General features: G+C 35.2%; 1 protein-coding gene across 2 annotated transcripts; it reads left to right on the top strand.

Annotated features, from left to right (window-relative positions):
* Positions 1–403: 403 nt before the first annotated feature.
* LOC149804664 (cysteine sulfinic acid decarboxylase-like) lies at positions 404–23,203 on the top strand. 2 transcript variants are annotated; one of them, XM_089942917.1, is made up of 11 exons: positions 404–570; positions 1,695–1,908; positions 7,560–7,693; positions 11,214–11,304; positions 11,564–11,670; positions 12,191–12,309; positions 16,052–16,186; positions 17,599–17,780; positions 19,415–19,493; positions 20,583–20,834; positions 21,164–23,203. In XM_089942917.1, the coding sequence occupies exons 1-11, from the start codon at positions 549–551 to the stop codon at positions 21,425–21,427; spliced, it is 1,599 nt and encodes a 532-aa protein (XP_089799043.1). In that variant the 5' UTR covers positions 404–548; the 3' UTR covers positions 21,428–23,203. The 2 variants fall into 2 exon arrangements, with proteins under 2 accessions (XP_089799043.1, XP_089799044.1); XM_089942918.1 differs by lacking the exon at positions 404–570 and adding an exon at positions 1,153–1,366.
* Positions 23,204–23,783: the final 580 nt, after the last annotated feature.

Here is a 23,783-nt window from a genome sequence, read left to right on the forward strand (position 1 = left end):
TTTTTATATCTTTGACGCTTTTTGTTTTTAAAAAACAATAATGTACAAACAAATGGGTGGTTCTGTGAATGCTAAAGTGTCAGGTTTCCCGTGACGGTCCGAATAGACTCGTCCTCACTCGCTACTGCCTCTATGCGTCCTAGGAAAGGAACATAGCTCATCTTTCCCGGGCCTGTAATAGCCAATGATGTGTTAATATTGCACATAAAAATCACCCTTTTCACATTATTGCATATCGTTACAGCCATGGGAGACAATCCTCCAAGGTTCTTTTAAATGATTGCTGTGGATTGTCTCCAGTGGCTTACAAACATTGGTAGTCACGCACAGGCTTAACAATTTTTTTTTCTTCAGATCAATCCTGTATTAACTGGCTGAATCTGCTCTTTGCGCGGGTAAAAAACAGGATACAAGATCGATCAGCAAAACAGGCGTAGTGTCCATGCAAGTGTTGACTCGCGTAAAGATACCACGGTAACAAATTTAAGAAAGGACAAACCAAACCGTATAAATTCAAGAAGAAATATTTGTTATAAAAAGGAAAAAATATGTCGCTTAAAATGACTGAAGGTGAGTCTATTTTCTAAATCACAAAAAACTAAAATGGTTTATTTTTAGAAAGAGTTGTCGATAATACTCTACTTACATATACTCCAGTACAATATATTTTCGTTTACGAGTCTCAAGAGTAGAATAATTTTTGTTGCAAAAATTTTACGTGGCCTATTATAAAAAAAGATGTCGGCTTACAGTGGAAGTAATTTGATCTGAACATGTTCAGAAAGACCTATTTTTAACCTTCAAAAATAGGCGTTGTTGAATTTACAAATTAAATGTTTTGTGTACAAAACTCGTTTCGTTGCTTACTATAAATTATATACTATATATAAATGGCATTATATATATATATATATATATATATATATATATATATATATATATATATATATGGGTGAATTGTGAGCTACGGTAAGAACCGTTATTTTCCGTAGACAGGAAATTTCCATTGCACGGAATGTACCTTTTCCACTGACCTTGTCCAGCACTCCTTAACATAGTAATAGCCGGGTTTGGTAAACATACGTGCGTGTTCATTTCTTGCGCATAGTAAGTACAATGCTGTGATCTCATTGGTTAATCGGGCTTCCAAGAAGATGATGTTGGCCACATAAAACAGGATCACCAGCCGGCTTGTTTGTGAGTCAAGGCTGACGCACTCGCGTTTGAAGAGCAAATGCTGATCCATCTTACTATACAGTGACAAGGATTATGTATAGTGCCAGGAAAAATTAGAATTAAAATATTCACAAGCTTTATTTCAAATCGAAGTGAGCATCGGTAAAGATAATGGAGTCATTTGCAAAAGGTACGGTATGGTTTAATCCTCGAATTTATAATTACAATTTACATACGAAAATTAGATGATTATTGTTTGCTGCAGTCTTGATGATTATAGTAAGAAGAAAAAGACAAACATTTAGTTTGTTACATGGGGTTGATCCCCCCACTTGAAATGATTGACTGACACTAAAATGTATTTTAAGCGATTGTAGTTCATTTTTTATTTTATTTTCTTGAAAGATCATCAGAGGTTTATGTGTAATGTCATAGTGTGTCAAAGGCTATATATATATATATATATATATATATATATATATATATATATATATATATATATATTGACATCTTTTCAGATGAAATTGACGAGATCAATATGCTGAAAATCAGTGAACCAATGGTTGACAACAGGAAAGTTGGTGAATCCGAGACTGATGATAACTGCCAGAAGAACATACTGGTGGAAAACCATGACAAGTTGCCATTGGATGACACCCCATTCCCCTTCCTAAAGTCTCTGATCCCCATGATGCTTACAGATGGACTTGAAGAGGGACGAAAGCGAAACAAGTAAGTGGTAATTTATTAATCAGATCAGTATATGGTGAGTAGGATTGTGTGACTAGTATAGATCTAAAAACCACTAATGAGACTCTACCTAAAAGTCATTGCAAAATGGATGGTGCATAGACCATAGGCCTTTGATACTGGTACTATGTCTCGGAAAATGTATTGTCCAGTAGTGAAAAAAAGCCCTTTTTTTTTCTCGGGTGGGGGGTATAAAAAAAATATTAGGGCAGAAAAAATATTATCAAAGGGATGTAGCTATGATGGAAGTTTAATTCAGGATGCAATTGACATTTATTTTCTACATGATACTTCATATAAATATGTCCAGAGCACACGCACTAAAATAAACCCCACCTATCTTAATTTTCATTTTGTGTATCCAGGACCACATATTTTTATTTGGCTGCAGCTCTGCTTCACCAGAGGATTTTCTGAAACTGTTATGAAATTGTGCACAAAACAAATTCACAAATTGTATCTACATTTTGAGACTTGAAATTCCATTCCGCTAACTATATGGAGATGCTGAGACAGATGAACTATTGTGGGAATTGAGTCATTAGTGAGTTCATTTTGTATTATAATATATTTTCTATAGCTATTACCATCATTTAGTTTTTATTAACATTGCCCCTTTTATCTTCATGGTTTAAAAATGAAAATTTATTGTTTCTTTCATGCACTTCATTTTTTGACCTTGGGGTGGGAGGGTGTCAGCATCAGTTACATGTTTTGTAAAATGAAGGCTTCAGGGATAGTTATTAAGAATCTGTAGGATGAATATTGACAGCTAAAGACTAGCATTTGAAGGTCCAAGTTGTGCTGAAAGTACTTACAGAGAGCAATTGTTCAAGTAAAAAACCTGTATTGATGGTACTGGAAATCACTTCATGGGCTTAATTTTAGCTCTGCTGGTCACAGACCAGTGTAGACCAACAAATAGGTCTTTGCTTTTTTTTTCTTTTTCTGACAGCGGAGACCAATGCTGTTGGGCCATATTCAATATACTGAAGTTTTACGCTGTTTTAACCGCCTCATCAGTTCTAACTATCGGACACTCGCTAGTAATTAATAAATTTATTTCGACTGACCTAAAAAAATCAAAACTGTGATGAGCTGTAAAGATATACTGAATAATAATAATACATACTATTTGTTATTGTTATTGTTATTAATAGCATTACAGTTTTGATTTTTTTTAAAAAATTTATCATTCTCTCAGTCTTGAATTTTTGACATGTCTGTCTCTGTCTCTCAAAATTCTGCCATGATGGTCAGACTTAACCTCAGTTCCATTCCAAGTATTTGTCAGTTCCTACTCCTTGCAAGAAGTTTTTCCAGACATTCTTCTTGCCTTGGGGTGATGCTGCTTTCCATGCATGCATCAGCAATTTAAAAGGGTCATTAACAGATGTATACATAGAGGTTCTGTTCTGACAGGGATTATTACTAAAAAGTGAGTGTTCTGACGGATTTAATGCCATGGGTCAAATGAAGAGGGATTTTAGTTCCCATCCGCATACCAAGGTCAGTCAAAATAAATTTATTTATTACTAGCAAGCGTTCGATAGAACTGATGGGGAGGTTAAAACAGCATAAAACTTCAGTATGGCATATTGCCCAACAACATTGGTCTCCGCTGTCAGAAAGAAAAAAGAAAAGGTGGAGACCTACTTGTTTTGTTTAACACCAGTGCAGCTTATGGGATGGTCTGTTGTCTGTTCATTAGCACAGATTTGTTAATTGCTACTTCTAAACTACCAGGAGGATTGTCTTGAAACTACATAAACATTCATCGCAAGTTCAACTTGGTCCCAAATGAAAGTAGTTCTGCTCAAATATCCAGTATGACCCTCATAAAAATGTTAGTGCTACTACTCCTGAATGCACTGTTCTGGTGGCCTAGTGGTTAGACTGTCCGCCTCAGATGCAGGAGGTCATGGGTTCTATCCATGGCTGGGTCAAACCAAAGACATAACAATGGTACTAACAGTTGCCTCACATGGTCGACCTGGTGTCACGATAATGTGAATGGGTGGGACATCATGCTACATGTCTGTGGCATTATGCCCTCGAGCTAGACATCGCTATAAATTGCCACACTGCAGACATAGTGATATGACTGAAAAATTGTTAAACTATGTTAAAAAGCCAAATCATACACACACTCCTGAATGCATGGTCATATCGGCATGGACTTTTCATGAAAAGAGTTTTTATGATATCTAATTGGTCCTAAATGAAAATGGTGCTGCCTGACATCCACTATGGCCACCACTGTAGCCATCTTGAAATTCATGTTGTTGTTACTCCTCTCAAATGGATGGTTGTTTCAGGAGAGAGTTTTTACTAAAAGATTTGTGATGTCTAGTTGGTTCTGAATGAAAAGGGTGCCAATCTGACATCCAGTATGGCGACCACAGCAACCAATCCAGAATATCTTCATATTGCTACTCCTCACAAACAGAAATTCATAACTGTATGGTTTTCACCAGAAGTCTTCATTCAAAAATGAAGAAATGAGCTATCTTGAATTACTGGAAATATATTTTGGCCAGTAGAGAGCATCAGTCCCATTGAGCGACTACTTCTGTGGTACAGAAATACAAGTACAGTGTGACCTCGATATAGCACGCTCTGTTATAACATGAATTTGGATATAACATGGTCATGGTGTGGCTTCCGAAATTTTATATAAGTGTTATTTTTGTTATACATGAAAAAAAAAATCTTTCTTAAAAGTATGTAAAAAACGTAAAAGGTTTATTATCAGTTTGGGGAAGAGATCCTTCACGAGTAATGCAAGGCGATCATGGCGTGGCTCCTGAAAGTTTTTATGTGTTTTTCTCATACATTAAAAAATAGTTTTTTTATTCTTAGATATACAAAACATAATGTGTATAGCTTCGCCAATGTCACAAACTGCAATTTTTTTTCCTTATTGGGGCAAAATATATCATCTGGCGATTTTTTTTTTATTTGCAACATATTTGGCTGTTTAAACTTGTATATACAACAAGTGGAGAAATTCAGAGACCCCATGAAAGGAAGCCGCAAATTTGATATAAAATGCACTGAAATTTACCTATTGTTACATAAATTCTTTTCCCATATTGAAACGCCATCTTAACAGTGCATTGTTATATCACAACCCACTTATAGTGACATCTAGCATGAGTGATGTATGTTGTGAAATATCCGCTTTTTTGTTGTTGACATTTCTGGTAGCGGAGATCAACCGGACGAGGCATTGTCTCGTAATCTACCTTTCGTATTTTCAGCCTCTCTGTAGTAATTAGTATATTTACATAGATTGACATTTGTATGTGGATGGTAAGTAAAATTCTCATCTTTTCACTCAGAATTAAATCCTTCAGAGCACCTGTGTAATTTTCTGTAGTAATCCCCTGTCATCAGACCAGAACACCTGTGTCTCTATCGTCCATTGAGTCTTTGTTAAATTTCTGACGCATGCACGGAAGACAGCATCACTCTGCAAGCAAAAATGTAAAAAACAAAACAAAAAAAAACAAACAAAAAACAAACATCTTACTTGTTAGTCTGTTCAGTAGGCAGGGAGGAACAGTAACTACATTTGACCAAATGACAGCCAATTCCTTTTTTAAAAATGTACCCAGATGAAATAGTTTGCTGAAATTTCAAAGAAAAGATATTACCTTTGAAGCATTGATTGTTATGAAAACGTACTAAGCAAATGGAGAAAAAAATCAGTCTCACTCATCCAGTACAATTATTTGATGTTGCCGCCACAATTAGAAACGGACATTTGTTTGGTTCTATAAAAGCTGTCTTTTAGTGGTAACTTCAATAAAGCATGCACCTTTCATCAAAGAAAGCTGACTACGATCTTCAATAAAAACAATGAGCTCTTTTTCAGAGGAAGTCAGTACCAGACTTAAGTAAAAGCAATGGAATCTGATGGATTTTTTCATTTTCCAACGTGACTGAAACACGTTTACTGTGCTGTGAAAGTTTCCTTTTTGCAGGGAAAAAGTTTTTGCTTATGAATGCTATCAATGGTGGCTTAAAATGCAAACTTTTACCAACTTAGGGCATACTGAAAAGTAAATGTGCTTCATCATTCATTAAATGACTGTGCCATGTTTTTCCACTGAATTCATACCTGTATGACCTGTGACAACATTGCTGAATATTTTAAATCTCTGTTTGTGCATATTTTCCATGGAATTACTTTTATTGTGCATTCAGTGTATGTGATGAGATTTACGGGTGAGTACATGGTGTTGATACTCTATTTAAGCTATACATTAGACATGTATATATAAACAGTATACACATATATGTACCAATTCTTGGTTCTCTAAATAAAGTAAAATATTATATATGCCTTATCTGTTTTCACTACAGGTGTATTTCTCATTTAATTTGCATCGATTTACGATGGTAACTGTGCAAATGAAGCACGTATTTGGCCCCCTACATTTTTTTACCTACCCCTCCCCATGCAATTTTTTTTTAGATAACATGCATCATTTTCTTCAGCTGACTTGGTTGCTTATAACAATGTTCGGTCCATAACACAGTTGGGTTCTATGGCTCCCAACTACCGTATTATAGCCGGGTCACGCTGTAGGTTGTTTAATGCCAAGGTAGCTGGATTAAAGTGCATTGCCCAAGAACACTCATGGTAGCTAACCCAGACTGATGACTAAGATAAAACCTTGCACCCTTTTGGTTATGGGTTTGGCATGCTGACCAGAGTACTCTTGTCTCCCATTTACCTCTGATTAGATACCTATGTACACATGGACATCTTTACAAAAAGCTAATGGGCCACTTGAAAATAACTTAGTAAGTAAAAATTTGAGATCTTTACTTTTTTCAAATTACGATATGTACTGATGCCTAAATAATTTCACATCTAAAACTGCTGACAATTTTGGGGCTAGTTCTGTGTTGTACTCTTGGACTTGTTACACTTTTTCATCTGTCACATGAAAAATGCTAAAGAAAATATAGATAAAAATTCTTACTGTTGATTTTAGACTGAACTGAGCACATTTCAAATTGTTTGAATAGTGTGCTCATGGCTGACAGAAATTTCTTACTGACTTTTCATTAGCATGGGCACCAAATGACAGCACATGATTTATGATCACTGATAGAAAATGTAAAGAGGAAATCTTCAGCAGAAACACTGCTTTATTTATATACCAAATAGTGTGAAAGAGGAAAAAAATGCAGACTCGTATGTCCAAATAGATTTAGGAGGTGAATATGATCTTGAGCAAGTACAATTCAGATCCAAGTATGGCAGGTTCTCTGCAGAAGAGGTTATCATCATAGAAGCTCTGGTCATGGATTTATTTACTTCTGCAATAAATATTTGTACTTTTTTAGCATTACAATTTGAAATGGTCATTGATGAGTCAGACAGTAGCATGATTTGTACAATTTCCTTGTCAACTTCAAAAAAAAAAACTAACATCTGAACAGTGTACAGAAAAAGCCACTTTTATGTTTAGTCTTGTTGCCCACTGTAGTGGTTACCAAGAGTATGCAGATTGAAGGAGCATGCTTTTCTCAAGACTGTATGATGTTTACATGTTACTGTTGGTAAATGAAGAAAGATAAATGAATCATTAGTTTTTGTTTCTGTATTCAAATAGCAAAGTAATTGAATTTGTACACCCCAAAGAACTCAAGAAGAGGTTGGACTGGTTGGAGATCTCGGGGGAAGGCACAGAGGATTCCAAGCTACTGGACGCATGTGCTGACATCATCAAGTACAGCGTAAAGACTGGTAAATAGTTGGAATTTTTCATCACCTGTAAAAATGTGTTAATGTTTATCGAGCCTTCAGTGAGCACTATAAAGTGCATTGTTGGCACACCCACCCACCTCCCATTACAGATGCAACAAATCTTTCACTCTGGTGGCATGTTATGGTTAGGTTGCAAAAACAATTTGAAGGCTTTAGTCTGTGTTTAAATTGTCCTTTTTATAGTAGGTATTTCAAGAACTTTTAGGATATCAACAAATACAATCAAAAACACTAAGCTGTTGTTACCATCCTTAAGACCTTAATATGAAAATAAAATGTTGAAAAAATCATGTAAATCGGTCAAATACTTTTCAAGATATGACCTTTCAAAATTTTTGAGGGACTAGGGAAATTTGCGATCCCCACCAAAAATGCAATTACCGTCAACTTCGGATGAGTAATATAAGAAAAATTCCAAGCTTTTCAACAGTGGCATTTACTTCAAAGCTAGACAAGTTCTTTGTTAGTGAAGAAATGCAAGCACTACAATCATACACAAACAATCCTTTTTATTAGGTTCATTCTAAAGCAGGGATGGTCGGCCAACCAGAAATGCAATTTTTTTTGTCTTTGTGAGTGGACAAAATCTTACAAAGTTGTAAATTTTGTTGCTTAACCAGAAAAGTACTTGAGGTTGGGGTCGGCTCCAAAACATATTGGGAAAGTGTTTGAAAATGTTTAGAAATCATGGAGAAGTGCTTGAATTTTGCAAGTAATACATTTATCAGAATATGTTAATTTACTGATAAAAATGTGATAAAGGTAAATAATACAAAAGAAAATAGAAATTTCTTTTGTTTGTTTTTATGAAAAATAAAATCTAGAAACCCGATAATTCAGAAGTTGTAATCCAACGTTGGGTCGATTATGTGCTCATTAGTACTGAGCATCATTTGGGAAAGCAATACATGATGTGCATGAATGGATGCTGTGTTGACTGGGTTGTTAAGGCAGATAAAAAGTAGTCAAGTGCTTTCTGATGGGATGCCTATTTTCAGACAAAACTTGCCATAGGCATATTATACACTGCATCTTAGCTATACGTTGTGTTTCTCAGAAGACTTGATCAGCAGTCCCCTGAGTTAGTCACTTGTGTGATACATTATTATTTCTGTTGAATTAAATACTATGCAGGGGTCATGTTACCTGGCAAATTGGGCAACTAAGTGGCCTATCAGTGTGGACATGTAATTGTATTACTTGTGTAAATTTCAAGTCTTGTGCAGAAGAAAAAAATACTTTCTTTTAAATTCTACTAGTTGGAAATCTCCCTCCCCCTTCACATATGAATGAAGGAAATTTGTGCCTGAATTTTTGGTTCAAGAATATAAAAGCTTCATAGCGAGTTTTTAAGTTGTATAGTTGCCATTGTAGGAATAATGTTTTGGGACAAATGAAATGTCAAAATGATTAAAATAAAGATCATCAATTTTACATTGTGCAACACTGGGAAAATGGATTGGACAAAAAAAATTATGGTTTGTACCTGATTTTATTGACAAGGTTTTCAAATAGTTTTGCTCTTTGAACGACAATTATTCATAACTATTTTAAATAAAATATTAAATATTTAAAAATTAATTGTGACTTTCTTACTTTATTTGTAATTATTACCTACATCCCTAGCTAAAAAGGCCACTCTCATGAGGCCACTTCCCTGCTACAGAAGTTGTGGTCTTAAAGGAGGGAGATAGCTGCATCTGGATATTTACCAACAGAACTTGATACTGGTACCCCTCAAAGATTTGTCCACCTTGTGAGATTGAATTTAAATATATTTATTATGTAAACTTCAACCTTGTTAAGCAAGAGGCCTGGTGGCCAAGTGGTCCAAGATGCTTGTCTTACAGATTACTGAGTTCTCGCCTATTTCCACATGGGTTTAAGCCTTGGTTGCCACTGGGTGCTAGGGCAATTTGGAATGGATGATTCAGAATGGAAAATAAAATAAAATACAAAACCATATAGCCTTAGCATAATTGTTATGATAAATTTAATAAAGCGGAGTCAGTAAATGAAATTAGGAAGCAAGGACATTAATTTTATTAAAATACCAGTCTGAAGAAGTTGACTGTTGCATTAATGGACTTATAATACAGCATGGCAAGGAATCAGTGTACCGTCTAGCAAAGGAAGATTTTGCCTTTACATGCTGCTGGAAGTTGACCAGTCCATTTCAAGCTGTTGTATTTTGGCAGATTTTCAAGCACTGCTTGGTTCAAGTTGGCAATCATTGCTTGAACCACAGTGCATGCCAATTCTTCCAATTCCTGCATTCTTGGTTTTGTATGAGCTTACAGACTATCCATAGTTGAAGATTAGTGGTAGAGTTTGTATAGTCATGATCTCACAGATGACATCCACCTTTACAGAAGCGATCACAGCATATCCAGATTTTTTTCTTCTTGTTAGATTGTTCAGTTGTGTACATGAATCCTCCACAAGCATTCTTTTTACTTTCTTTGTGATAAAAGATTCATGTGGTATAATTTGATTTACAATTCTCCAATATAATGCAAACAGAAGCCCCATGATTGCCATCATTCTGAACCTTGTATACCATAAAGTTTTGTTGGAAATTATTCTGGTTGGTTGATTTTCATGATAGGTTAGTACATGCCCAAGTAGTGAGTCAAACCATCACAATGATGATAATTATATACAATTATGATTATTCATGCAAGCAGTGCGAGCAGGATACACATTTGGTTGAAACAGTGGTTAGGCATACACAAGAACTCTTCAAGAAGACAGATAATTGCAAGAAAGCCTAAAGGAACATGAAACCGTTCAAATGAAAATAAAAAGCAAGATCATAGTTTAATAGATAAATATCAAGTTGAACCACTGATATTAATTCATATAAAGATAAATTGAAGTGGTTTTAATTTGTTTAAATTTCTCAAAATTGTCTTGATCCAAAATGTCTTGCTGTAAATTGTCAGTTTAGCTTGCTCAGAATTGTCAACCCCAGAAATGCTCAGTTCCCTAGCAATGTGGGTATGTGAGAAGGCTTGTCACTTGCTTCCCATGGGTCAGTGGTTCTTTATTTACCAAATATGCTGGCACCATGCATAACTTATCTTGTGCTGAACATGGCATTAAAACAAATATTATGAGCATGTACTACAACCTTGGATCACCTCTGGAAAGGCCACTTTCCTATTTGCAAAGGGATTTACTTGTAGGAGGAGGGGATCTATTTAGACCAGTTTTCAGTGTGACTTAATGAATAACCTGTATGAGCATTTACTACCAGGGAAGAAGTTTGACCATGTTTTTAAGGATTTTAGATTTTATTTCTTTATTATTTTTTTTAAATTCATTTTACAGAATTATAAGAGGTTTGTCTTTGGAAGGTTTTATTATCTTTTGCAATTCTTTACTTTTTATTTTTTAACTTATTTTGGACCGTTTAGCCAGTATTGTACTAATGTGCCAATAAATCCCTCTCAATCAGTACTGCTTTGATGGATTATTATTTTCCCCATTTTAATAGGACATCCTAGATTTTTCAACCAGCTCTTTGGTGGTATGGATGAATACTCCCTTGCTGGTAGCTGGCTTACAGAAGTCTTGAACACTAGCCAGTGAGTATATTTTTATTATTATTCCAATAGTTCATCAATTGCAAGAATCAACACATTGTTCATTACTGAATTTAAACTTTACTGATTCTGTTTCATAATTTTAAAATCAAGTATTTATAAAGTTAACATTGTTTTTGAGAGATTATGTACAAAACAATATTCTTAATTCAGTATTGTTAATCTGTTCAAATTAAATCTTAAAATAAACTGGTTTAAGTGTAGAGATAAATTTGATAGCAAATGTTCTTATTTTTCACAGATACACCTATGAGGTTGCTCCAGTTTTTACCATTATGGAGAAAAGTATCTATAAAAAATTGCTGTCTTTTGTTGGGTTCGAGAATGGTGAAGGAATCTTTTGTCCAGGTACAAAATAATTACCTCATCTGTAATTCAAAATTAAAATGGTATTTCAGCTTGTAATGCGAGAAGTTTTAGGATCCATCATTCTGTTATGGTTTCTTCCACACTTAAATAAATTTATATCTGGGGATATAACAAAAACAGAGCCTATTTTTGAGTTGCACAGAAAAGTCACCAGAATGTAGGGAGGTTAAACATACCTAGTGTTGCACCTTAAGCAAGACCAGGGGACATGTTCCCCACTATTTTTCTGATGGACGAGTGCACTTTTACACTAAATTTTCAGTTCTAGAATAGACTATTCCAGATTGCTAAAGCTGTGGAAAATGCCATGTTTTGTTGTTATAGGAATGAATAGAGTGCTTGCACTGGTGGTGGGTGTTGTTGATATGGTGTGCATTCATTCCCAGGGTACATGAATACAATCATTCTAAAGTGAAACAATTATGGTAAATGTGTATATCTTTTTTATGAATAGCATGACAAAAATTCAGATTTTCTGGGCTTATTTTCCTCTCTGCAGGTGGTTCAGTGGCCAACATCTATGCTCTCAACATTGCCAGATACAAAAGACATCCAGAGATCAAGACTAAAGGCATGACTGCTCTGGAGAAGCCACTTGTTCTCTTGACATCAGAAAAGGTAACTAAACTATTGTTGAAATACTTGCTTCTGTAATTTAAAGACACACTAGATATTTTACACTTATTCATGGTTACTTATTTTTATTACCAAATGACAACTTTGTCATACCACCCATTTATAAGAAGTTTTTCTAAATTCAGTTTTGGAATACATGCTTATATCATCACTCTTGAAGCTGTTTTTCTTCCAATGGAAAACAATAATCGTGGATCCAACGCATACTGGAGCCAGAGGATGCTACCCATTTGATGAAGGATTGATACAGACATGCCTGAACATTATGATCCAACCATGGAAATTATAGGTTATTTTTTAAGGGTAGAACGTTACAATAAATTGAAGGAACTGCTCTGTGGTTAGTGTGTTTGACTTCTGACCAAAAATACACTGGTTAGAATTGGACCATTGGACCAGCCTAGGTCAACTACTCTGGTGTGTCCTTGGCCTTGGCACTAAATAACCTACTTGTGTTGCTGTGCCTTGAAGCACCAAACCCAGAAATCCTGCTTGCAAACTGAATGGGACCCGGGTGGCTGAATGGTATAAAGTGTTCTCCTTTAATGATCACTGACTGCCTTCTCACCTCTGTCCATGTGGGTTCAGGCTTCAGGTTATGCTAATATTGGTATGTGAGAAAGCTTGCCAGTAGTGGTGGGTGGTTTTTATTGGGTTTTACCCTGGTTCTTTCTCCTCCAGTTATATTTGCCACCATATATGGCCTTTTGTGTGCTGAATAAATGGCGTTAAACCCACGACAACAACTTGAAAACTAATGGCCTTGTTAGATATAGATGATGATGAACAGCCATGTTTTAGAACTTTTATCTCAATCATCAGAGATTGGGCATCTCTAATAAAATCATGATACTGGTAACTTGTGACTCTTCCTTTTGGAGTCATTTGCCTGCAATTTTCTCACCTCGCTGGTACAAAATTGCACTCAGATTTTTATTATTTAGACATACCTAAGCTAGACAATAATAATACTGCTTGCATTATGTCTGTTATAAAGTGGTCAGACAAGCGCTTTAACCTCTCATCTGAGTTCATCAGGAATGGTGTGTTGGCTTCCTCGCTACTAGTCATGACATTTCTTGCAATCTTTTGCTTGCTGAAAAGGCCAGAATGATCATGCCCGTGATGTAGTAATGTGTATCACCATGAACTGTCAAATCCCCTAATGGCCTAGTGTAACCGTAACTTGATAAAGATGCACTCTTAACCTTCTGTCAAGCCTCATCTTGCAGTAATTCTGTTTCCTCTCTTTCTATTCCCCACTTCTGTTTGGGGGGGGGGGGGCCAAATTAAAGGGGAGATCAGTGTGGTAAAATCTGGATACACGATTGTCCATGTTTGATCCTGATCCAGCTTCATATTAAATTCAGTGGAATTTGTCAGGGAACCAAAGATACATCACAGGAATACCCTAGATGCCTTAAACTACCTGTATTTTTTATGCAAAACTTCTGCATGATCAAGCTATTATTTTATAGCATTTTCTAGAAATAATATCCAGTGAACAAAAACAAGTTCAGAGGAGTAAGGAACAATAAGCACAGTTCAAAAGTGGAATATTCAGATTCACCAAGCATGGACCAACCTTATTCCCAAAAATCATTGGTTAATCCAAGTCATTTTGGAGCGGCTTCTGGTCTCATGCATCCAGTCCCCACCACTTGTCATCCCCCTTCATAATGGATCCAAGAGAACAAATAAAGGCAGATAAAGCATTTACTCATAAAATAGGTGAATTAGTCCAAAACCTGTACTATCCTGGTTTCTGTTCTGGACTCATTCTGGTTATGAGACCTGTAATAGAACTCAGCAAAATTGATCCGTTTTAATTACTGCCATAGACTTCAAAATTTAAAAAAAATTCATCCGTCTTTCACTGTGGTGTGATGAATACATAATCAGTGTTGACCTGTCTAATGTTTTTATTTCCATATTCCTATACACAAGGTATAGTACATACAACTTGGATTTGAGATTTGACCACACAGTCAGCAGACACAGAAGCAAGAGATTTAAGGTAGATGTCCACTCTGTCTAGTACAAGTTTGTACTGTATTTTATTGAAGCTGTATTGGGTTTGTCATATTCATTCTGCAACTTGATGCACTAAACAAGCAGATGGACGAAACCACAGCACCTTAAAACTGACCAGGACAGGTGTCTTTTTAATACCTTTACCAGTACAAATTAACTGACTGTTCACTGCAGTGGTGAACATGTTACATCTCAGCCACCATTACATGTGCCCTCAGCCAATGTCATTCCTGGCACAATATCACCGTATCTTAGGTTGTTTATATCGTCATATTATGACCTTTACCGAAGTAAAGCAATCCATAATGAAGTTGGAAGACAGGGGTTGGCTAGTGACAAGAACTTTGAAGCCCACAACTGGAAAATCAGCTGTTAATTGTTTTCACAAGTTTTTTTTAACCAAAACACTTGTGATGTCTAGTTGGTCTGAAGTGAAAATTTTGCTGATCAAACATGTAATAAGGCTGCTGAAAATCTGGTACTCCTCCCAGTCAGTCATATTGGTGATGGGGTTTTCACCTGAACACTTGTTATGATATCCAGATATGACATCCAGTATAGCCACCACAGCAGCCAGGGTGAAAATCTTGTTTTCAGTTGAGAATGTCAGACATGGCCTCACCACTCTTCAATTAAACTGGGGGAAAAATGTTCTTGACTTGAATTTCTGTAAACTCTTTTTGGACAATAGAACATTTCCTTTAAAGAGACTCTTGTCTTAAATGAAACCAGAGATAATATATATAAAGTATATAAGGCCACAATAACAATAAGACAAGTTAGTGCTCTATCTCAAGCTTTTTGTTTGTTAGGGGCCATCCATTTAGTACGTATGCATGGAGGGGTAGGGGGTTTAACCCAGATGCATACGCTTGCTTGTGGGGTGTGTGTCTACTGATAATGTACGTGCGCATAGGAAATGGGGAGTGGGTGAAGACTCGATAATAATTTGTCCAATACGTAACCTGGTTCAGTCGGCATTTGAATTTTAGCAGACAATAGACAAACTTCTTAAAGTTCTGCAGCTTATTTCTTTGATGCAGCCAGACATTCAACGTCGGTGGACTGTTTTATTAAACACATTAATATTATTAATTCTTGATAGTTTCTGCATGGATTAAATATAGGCCGTTCTATGGGGGGGGGGTAAAAAGTATGCATGTGTACAGGGAGAGGGGAGGGGTTGAGCTTTGCCAGATATTTGTATGTGTACTAAATGGATGGCCCCTTACCCACTGTGAATAGTATCAGACCCACTCAGCTCAAGTTCATTTAATTGTCAGTGAACAACAGAAGTTCGACAATATTTCAAAACTTTATCATGTATCACAGTTGAGGTTTAATCTCCAAGGTAAAATTCACTGTTCAATTTGTTACCTTCCCAGTTTTACTCTTTTCCTTATGGCCTTCAAGATAGAGCATTAAAACTTGGTTAAATTCCATTTTTCTCCAGTAACTCTACAGTTGCCTCGTGGGTCACAGTCAAATTTCAATGTATGCATTTATATTGGTGAGCTAAACACAGAAGATAGAAAACAGATTCACTGGATTTTGCACTTTTATCTTAATATCTGTTTTTACTTATACATCAGTGAACTGAACTGGAAAAGCGGTTTGTTTTTGGTTTTTAACCCTTCAGAGATGTTAATGCATATCATTGCCAATAATATCCTACCTATTTTTCTTGCAGTGTCATTTTTCCATTAAGAAGGCAGCAATACTTTTAGGTATTGGTACGGATCATGTCTACACCGTAAAAACCGATGCAAGAGGCTGCATGATACCTGAAGAGCTTGACAAAAGGATTGAAGAGGCCTATGACAGTGTACATACTTTTATTTTTTTATTTTTCATTTTTATGCAGAATAAGATAATAAAAAACGATATAATGTAAGTTTTGATATTGTAGTAATACATTTAAAATGTGGAGATGATATAAAGGAAAGGATCTACCATTTTCTTGATGAACTTGTATATTATCTGTGTAAAAACTTAATTACTTTTTTCACTGCCCCTGTTGCCATCATTCCTTGCATAATTTTAAGCCTGTATTGAACTTGTTGTTCAGTAGAGCTTAAAGAGTTCCTGCATACAGGCCCTAGACTTTAGTTTAAAAAAATGTGTTTGATGGATTTTACCTCATATGGTCATAAGGGCAAGCGAGCTTATGTTATTGCCGCATGTCCATCGGTCAACGGTCGCCACTCTGGAGTCCCTATTTCTGATCCAGTTTCAGATATAACATCAAAATCTTAGACAACTTTGATAATGAGCAAGAGCCATGCATGTTGATCAAGTTGTCTTGGTTACCTTGTTAGTACTCTGGAGGTCCTGTTTCTGATCAGATTTTGATCAAGCTTGGAATATATGCCGAAGTCATTATGGTTTGAAATGAGTTTAGCAATGAGCAAGACTCACAAATATTATTAAGCTAGCTAAAAAAATGTAGTTCAAAGAAACGTTGGTTAATACTGTCATTATGTCATCAGGATGCTTAATGAGCAATAAAGGCCAATTCTTGTCGACTTTGGATTATTCCTAGGGGTGCAACATTACAGTGTTCAAATTGTACATAGCCAAGAAAATAATTAACTGAAAAATCTTACGGAACAGTCTGTTATGCATGTATATTCCATTGAAATGTTTCCATTTGCAGTCTTATACAAGTAAAGATGTAGAAATATGTCATTCCATTGAATATTGTTCGATTTGCAGTTACTGGTGTATAAATGTTTACATATAATAAGTTAAACTAAGTAGTTCACAGATGTAAACATTGCAGCCTTAAAGTTGACGCTAAAGAAAATATATGATACAAATATAACAAAACAAATTTTAAAAATAAAAAGTTTTAAGTAAAGTAATATTTTAAATACACTGATGGGAATGAATTTATTGTGTTGCGAAAAATATTATAATTTTTAGTAATTATAGTTTGTGTATGTCTGAGGCATACCATTAATTTCATCGCCAAACATAATTTAAAAGTAACTAACATCTTAAAATTGTATATTTACATTAAAATACCTATTAAACTATTGGATGCTTTTATGGTGTTAGATGTATGTTCATCATTTTATGGCTTTTCATTATTACATGTTGCTGGTTGCACATTTTAGGTTTATATTTGGGTATTTTGAGCCTTTACTCATTTTTTGGAGTAATATTGTCCATAAATTTTTCGTCTTTTTGTGGAGAGCTTAAGTTATACATGGGGTATTTTATCATTTTGCTTAGGGCTTGGAACCCTTCTTTGTCAATGCTACAGCTGGTACGACAGTCAGGGGAGCCTATGACCCAATTGACAAAATAGCTGATGTATGCAAGAAACACCGTCTTTGGCTTCATGTGGATGGGGCCTGGGGTGGAAGTGCCCTCATGTCAAGGACGTACAGGCACTATCTCAAAGGGATCGAATGGTGAGTTCTTTTTGTCAGCCTACATTTACTCTAAGACTGTTTAACTAATGTATTATCTCCAGGAGGGTTAAGGTATGGCACTATCTGCGTCAGTCCCTTCAAGGAACTTATTTTACTTTTGTCATGTCTTTTTCAATTTCATGATTCTCTTCATTTTTACATATTTGATTCATGTAGTGTCTAAGTGTAACATTTGTAATTAAGAATTAAGTTTCCCCATCCCCTACCCAAAACTTGGAATTAATTGTGGAACATTCATGACTCAGGCATCAACATTAGCCTAAACTTTCTGTACTGGTTGTAAAGATGATACCATCATCTAGCAAATGTTAAAATTTTCTCTGGATTTTTAAACTCTTAAGAAAATAAAAAAATAAAAATTGCTGTGATGCAAGAATGGTCTTGGATCTATCGCAGAATTTGGACAGAAATGAAACAACACATAGATATGTTTACTTTCGAGTCTCTGACTTGTGTATTCTTTTTTAAAATCATTTAGTTCCATACTTGTTAAATACAGTCTTTCTTTACTTGTAAGTGCCTCATCTGCCAATATTAGAAAGGTCACATTTCAGCAGACCATTTTGGCACATGCTAAGAGGAAGTAATAACAATGTTAAGTGGGAAATGGTGATCTGGAAAAGAAACATCATGAAGAAAACAAAAGGCAAGTGCATAAAACTGTTAAATGAAATGAGGATTTTTCATTTGTGAACATTTGCCCAGGACTTGAACTCTTGCTATCAGAATCCCATAGAAAAATCATTACTGTGCATTGCAGACCTGCCAACTCTTGCGATTTTGCCGTAAAATCTTACAAAAATTACTCTTAAGATATGGCATACTAGTAAAAACTATGGAAAAGTTATGGTTGCCAGATAATTGGTTCATCCATGTTTTATTCTGGTCCAAGTTTCATGTAAGAATTAGTGAAATTTGTCAGGGACCCAGAATAACTTTACAGCAGAACCCCAGACACTTTAAACTGCACCTATTTTTTCATGGTAAGCGTCTGCATGATCAAACTGTTGTTATAGAATTTTTAAAATGGTGTCCAGAAAGCAATGCATGTTTAAGGCAAAAGGAAAAATAAACTTCTAGAAGAGTGTTAATAATCAACACAGAAGAATAAAAAGGAGTATTAAGATTCATGTGAATAAAAGCTGGAAAGGACACAGTTATGTTTATTGGACATCACATGCCAATTTGAGTATGTCTCATGACGGGAGATATGATTGCCGTCATCAGGTGAAATGGAAAAGAATTTGCAAGAATTATGTCAAGTTGAGAGATAGCAATAAGCCATTGAGCTGTAATGAGTTTGTGCAACTGTACTAGTGGTAAATAAAGTTTATGCGTACTTTACAAACATTTTAGTTGAACATAATGTTTATGGTCAATGTGTTGAACTGTTAATTACGTTTTCCAGCTTTACAATAGCAGTTATTGATATTTTGTTACATCTTACTGAAAAACTGGTCAGTCTTACGGAAAAAAATCAACTGCCTTACTGAGACAGACTTGTCAGGGTAGGCAGGTCTGGCATTGATTTCCAATTTGCTACAGTCCTAGTTTTTAGTTAGCAACTTTGAGGATGAACATAGAAGCTGAATTCACATTTTGTTTTTCTTTAGTGCTGATTCTATGACATGGGACCCTCACAAGCTTATGGGAGCTCCATTGCAGTGTGCAGTAATCCTAACAAGGCACAAGGTAAGGAAATGAATGGGGCTTTGTGTCAGTGAATGGGACTTAGTTTCAAATGTCTGTTGAGAAATGACTTTGATGTTGTTGTAGTAGGGTTTAATGCCATTTTTCAGCACAGGATAGGCTATACATGGCAGCCAGCATAAATGTAGAGGAAGAACCTGGGAAAACCCCAGCAAGAACCACTGACCCACAAGAAGCTAATGGCAAGCTTTCTCACATACCCATATTGGCCGAACCTGTGACTCGAACCCACACAGACAAAGGTGAGATGGCAATGATCTTTAATTGTGAGCACTTTATACCACTTGGCCACTCAAGGCCCCTTTTAAAGGATTAAACAAAGTGTGTTGGCCCAAAATATTTTCATTCAAAGAAAATTGTCTATTTTATGCGTAAATATATTGGGTGGGTGTTATCCTGCCATATTTCCACACATTGGAGGGGGATTTCTAAATCTATGATACTTCCTCTCCATCCCTAAAAAAACCCATTGTTTTGTAAATCTTCTTTGATTTTTTTAGCTATGCTGGTCATATGCCAGGAAAGATTATGAGATGGCCTATCGACTATCATGTATCCATCAAACAGCTAAATACTTGGGGGTGTGTGTGTGTGCCATGAAGCTGTACATACATTCATCCCATAGTCCATTTGGACTTAATGAAAATGGTGTCACTCAAACATCCAGTGTAGCTGCCACAGTGGCCATATTGAAAATCATCTTGTTGATACTTGGCCTGAATGGATGGTCATATCAGCATCAGGTTTACTCTAAAGACATCTTATAATGTCTAGTTTGGTCTGAAATGAAAATGGTGTCAGTCTGACTTTAGTAAAGAATGAAACATAACATACAATACTTGTAGCTAAACCCAGTTGAATTTTAGCATTGAAAACTGGCTGTCCTTAACGGACCTATTATGAGAGACCACTTGAGTGACTATTTTCTATTTTTTGTTGGCTAAAGGGCTAGTCTTTCAGGACAAATTTTGCTGTATCAAGTGTAGACAGAACAGTTACTTTTTTATTTCATTGTTGATAAGCCACTTTTTGCAGAATTTTGAGTGCTTTCTTTCCTTTTCTCCACATTAGGATGTTCTAAAGCAGTGCAACTCGGCCTGTGCTTCATACCTATTCCAACAGGACAAATTCTATGATGTGTCGTATGACACAGGGGATATGTCTATCCAGTGCAGCCGTAAGGTGGACGTTCTAAAACTCTGGATGTTGTGGAAGGCAAAAGGTGACACTGGCTTTGAAAAGGATATTGATAATGCTTTCCACTGCTCTCGTTACCTGGCTCAGAAACTCAAGAGAACACCAGGATTCAGACTTCTTGACGAGGTGAGTTGCTTTAACTGGGTTAAAACAAATGAACTTTGCATTTATTTATATTTTTTTGCATCAGACCAGTAAACTTGACATAGATGTGGAATATCAGTAGGTTTAAATTTACATGTCAGTTAATGAGATCTGAACACAAGATATCTTGTGCTTTATAATAAACAACATAAATTTGAATCTCCCAACAAAAAATACCAACCTTTTTCCCCCTTGAAAAGATGTTTAATTATTACTTTCACTAATCCATTTCATGTAAGAGTCAGAATTGTTGAAAATATTTTGCTTGTCAATGTTCACACCATAATGAATGTTTCTGTTCTCCTTTACAGCCACAGTGTACCAATGTATGCTTCTGGTATATCCCACCCAGTCTGCGTGATCAGCCAGAAACTGAAGAATGGTGGCAAAAACTTCATAGAGTTGCACCAGCAATAAAAAAGAGGATGATGGAGAATGGTAGCATGATGATTGGATACCAGCCTGATGGAAAATATGTCAACTTTTTCCGAATGATTGTCACCAATCTGGACTCGACAGAAGAAGACATGGACTTCGTGGTCGATGAGATTACTAGACTTGGTAAAGATCTATAGTTAAAGGCCCATGGTTTCATTAGATTTTCTGAAAGTTCCTCCGCAAAGTGAGTCTTGTATCAATCAAGTTGCTATTTTTATAAGTTAAATTTCATAAACAAATAAAAGTTAAAATGAAAATTTATTCTTTTTTTTTATTTTTAAATGAAACATTAGATCCTGTCTTAATTACTGTGTAAATTTCGAGTAAAAGCAGTATATTTTCCATTGAAAAAAATGTTTGATGTTACAAAGTCTCACATTGGAGGAGGAATTTGGAGAAATTTTAATGAAACCTGCTGGGCCCCATGTTGATTCCACGGAGCCAGGTAGAAGCAATGGTTCTCTGAGGTGCATCTTATATTTATACATCTTGTCACCCGAGTGTGTGTTGTTTTGAATATGAAACCATGGATCTGACTTTGCCTGTTTAGCTCTGTGAATTTTCTAATATTTATATATTTTACTGTTGTACTATGTATGTATGTTTACAAACATTACTTGCTACGAACTCATTGTTATACCTTTACAAGTTGACATTGATCTCCACATTTAGTATGTTTCAGTTCATGTGAGGAAGTTTAATGTGTGTGTGTTTTACCAACATTTCTGTAAATGCTTGTACAAGACTGTTGTGTAAAATCTATGACAAATATTCCTTGGTTGGTTTCCAACTTTTTCATAAATTGTTTGAACAATTACAATTAAAGGTGAATTGTTGAGTCTTCATGATAAATGTATATTGAAAAGTATTTGCTTCAATGAAGCACATGTTCATGTACTGGATATTTATTTATTTGCAGATATTATTTTCTGCTTTTGTGAAAATAAATGGAAAGGGTTGACCCCCACTTTCAGGTTGACAGCAAAAATACAAATTCATGAACCTTATTTGGATGTCAAAATATAGTGCTTTTTTTGGTGGAAGTTTTTATTAAAAAATGAGCGTATAACAAATTCACATCTGATACCCCAAAAACCTCGGAAAGGCTCAAGTTGGCAGCTTCAGAAAAGTCAGTTAAGAAAATTTTTATGATACATCAAGACATGCATAAAATCATGTTAATACCATCATGTTCTTGGTTCAGTTCAAATTCTTTGATTTAAAACTCCAAAACCTCTGTGTAGTACTATATGTTAAACTATATACATTTATCTATTTGATCTAGATTGTAAAAGTTGTACTAATTTACATGCATCTTTTTTAAGACTTTAATTATCAGCATATATTTCTATTGTTCTAGCAAAGATTTAAAAAAAATGAACGTTCTTTCTTTATCAAATAAACATAACACGTTTTACAGAAAACATAACATATTTTATTTGATCTCTGTTTTTTAACTTTCATTATAGTATTATGTTTTTGGGCAAGCTCATATCTCCCAAAGGCAAGTTCAATTTTCCAATCAGCTTGCACTTCTACGACTTTTAAGAAAGATAGACTTTGAGAATTTATTTTCAGATTCTCAGATTTTATATATTGGTGTAGAATGGCATCAGAAAAAATCTACCATTGACATGTAATACTCTTAGATATTGTATTTGTTTTTGCTTTCAAGCTCCAAGATCATGTGGATGTTTTAATTTCGTTGCATTTGTTACATTCATTCAATTTTTATTTTATTGTTGTTTTTAAAGAAATTGAACATGACACAAACTTTTGGAGAGAATTTCTCCAGTGATATGTAATCATCTGGCATAGTTTTATATCATCATGTAGTAAATATGTAACTTGATCTTGGAAAGAAGCATAAATAAAGGCATGTACTTGGAAAAAAGTATATGAAATTATCAGAATTTTGTCAAAACTAATATGTATATATGAACGTTTTATTTAGATTTATTTACTTACAGAAGAAACTTAGGAAAATAAACGATACAAAGTAATAATTTTCTTTCTCTCTCTCTCACTCTCTCCTAATTACTTTCTGTAAGCAGGGCAGTTTCAAGTTGATCCTAAATGAAAGATGTGTTGATATGACTTCTAGTAAGAGGGCCTCTTGAAAATCTTGTCAGTGCTGCTCCTCCTGAATGGACGGTCATAACGTCAAAGAGTTGTCATTAAGACTTCTCACATCTAATTTGCCCTAAATAAAAATGATCTAATACACTGCCATATTGACATAGGGTTTCTATCAAAAGACTTTGTATAATATCTAGTGGATGCTAAATAAAAATATTGCCAATCTAACATCCAACATGGTTGCCATGATGGCCTTCCTGACCAGTTTGTTATCACTAATAGTTCTGAATGGATAATCATATTAACTTGAGATTTTCACCGAAAGACTTGTAAAGATCTCTAGTTGGTCCTACATGAAAATGTTGCCAATTAAATCAAATATTGCTGCCACCATGGCCAATTAGAAAATCTTGT

Source organism: Sinohyriopsis cumingii, chromosome 2 (genome assembly GCF_028554795.1).
Source record: "Sinohyriopsis cumingii isolate HCF-2022 chromosome 2, ASM2855479v2, whole genome shotgun sequence".
Lineage (NCBI taxonomy): Eukaryota > Metazoa > Mollusca > Bivalvia > Unionida > Unionidae > Sinohyriopsis > Sinohyriopsis cumingii.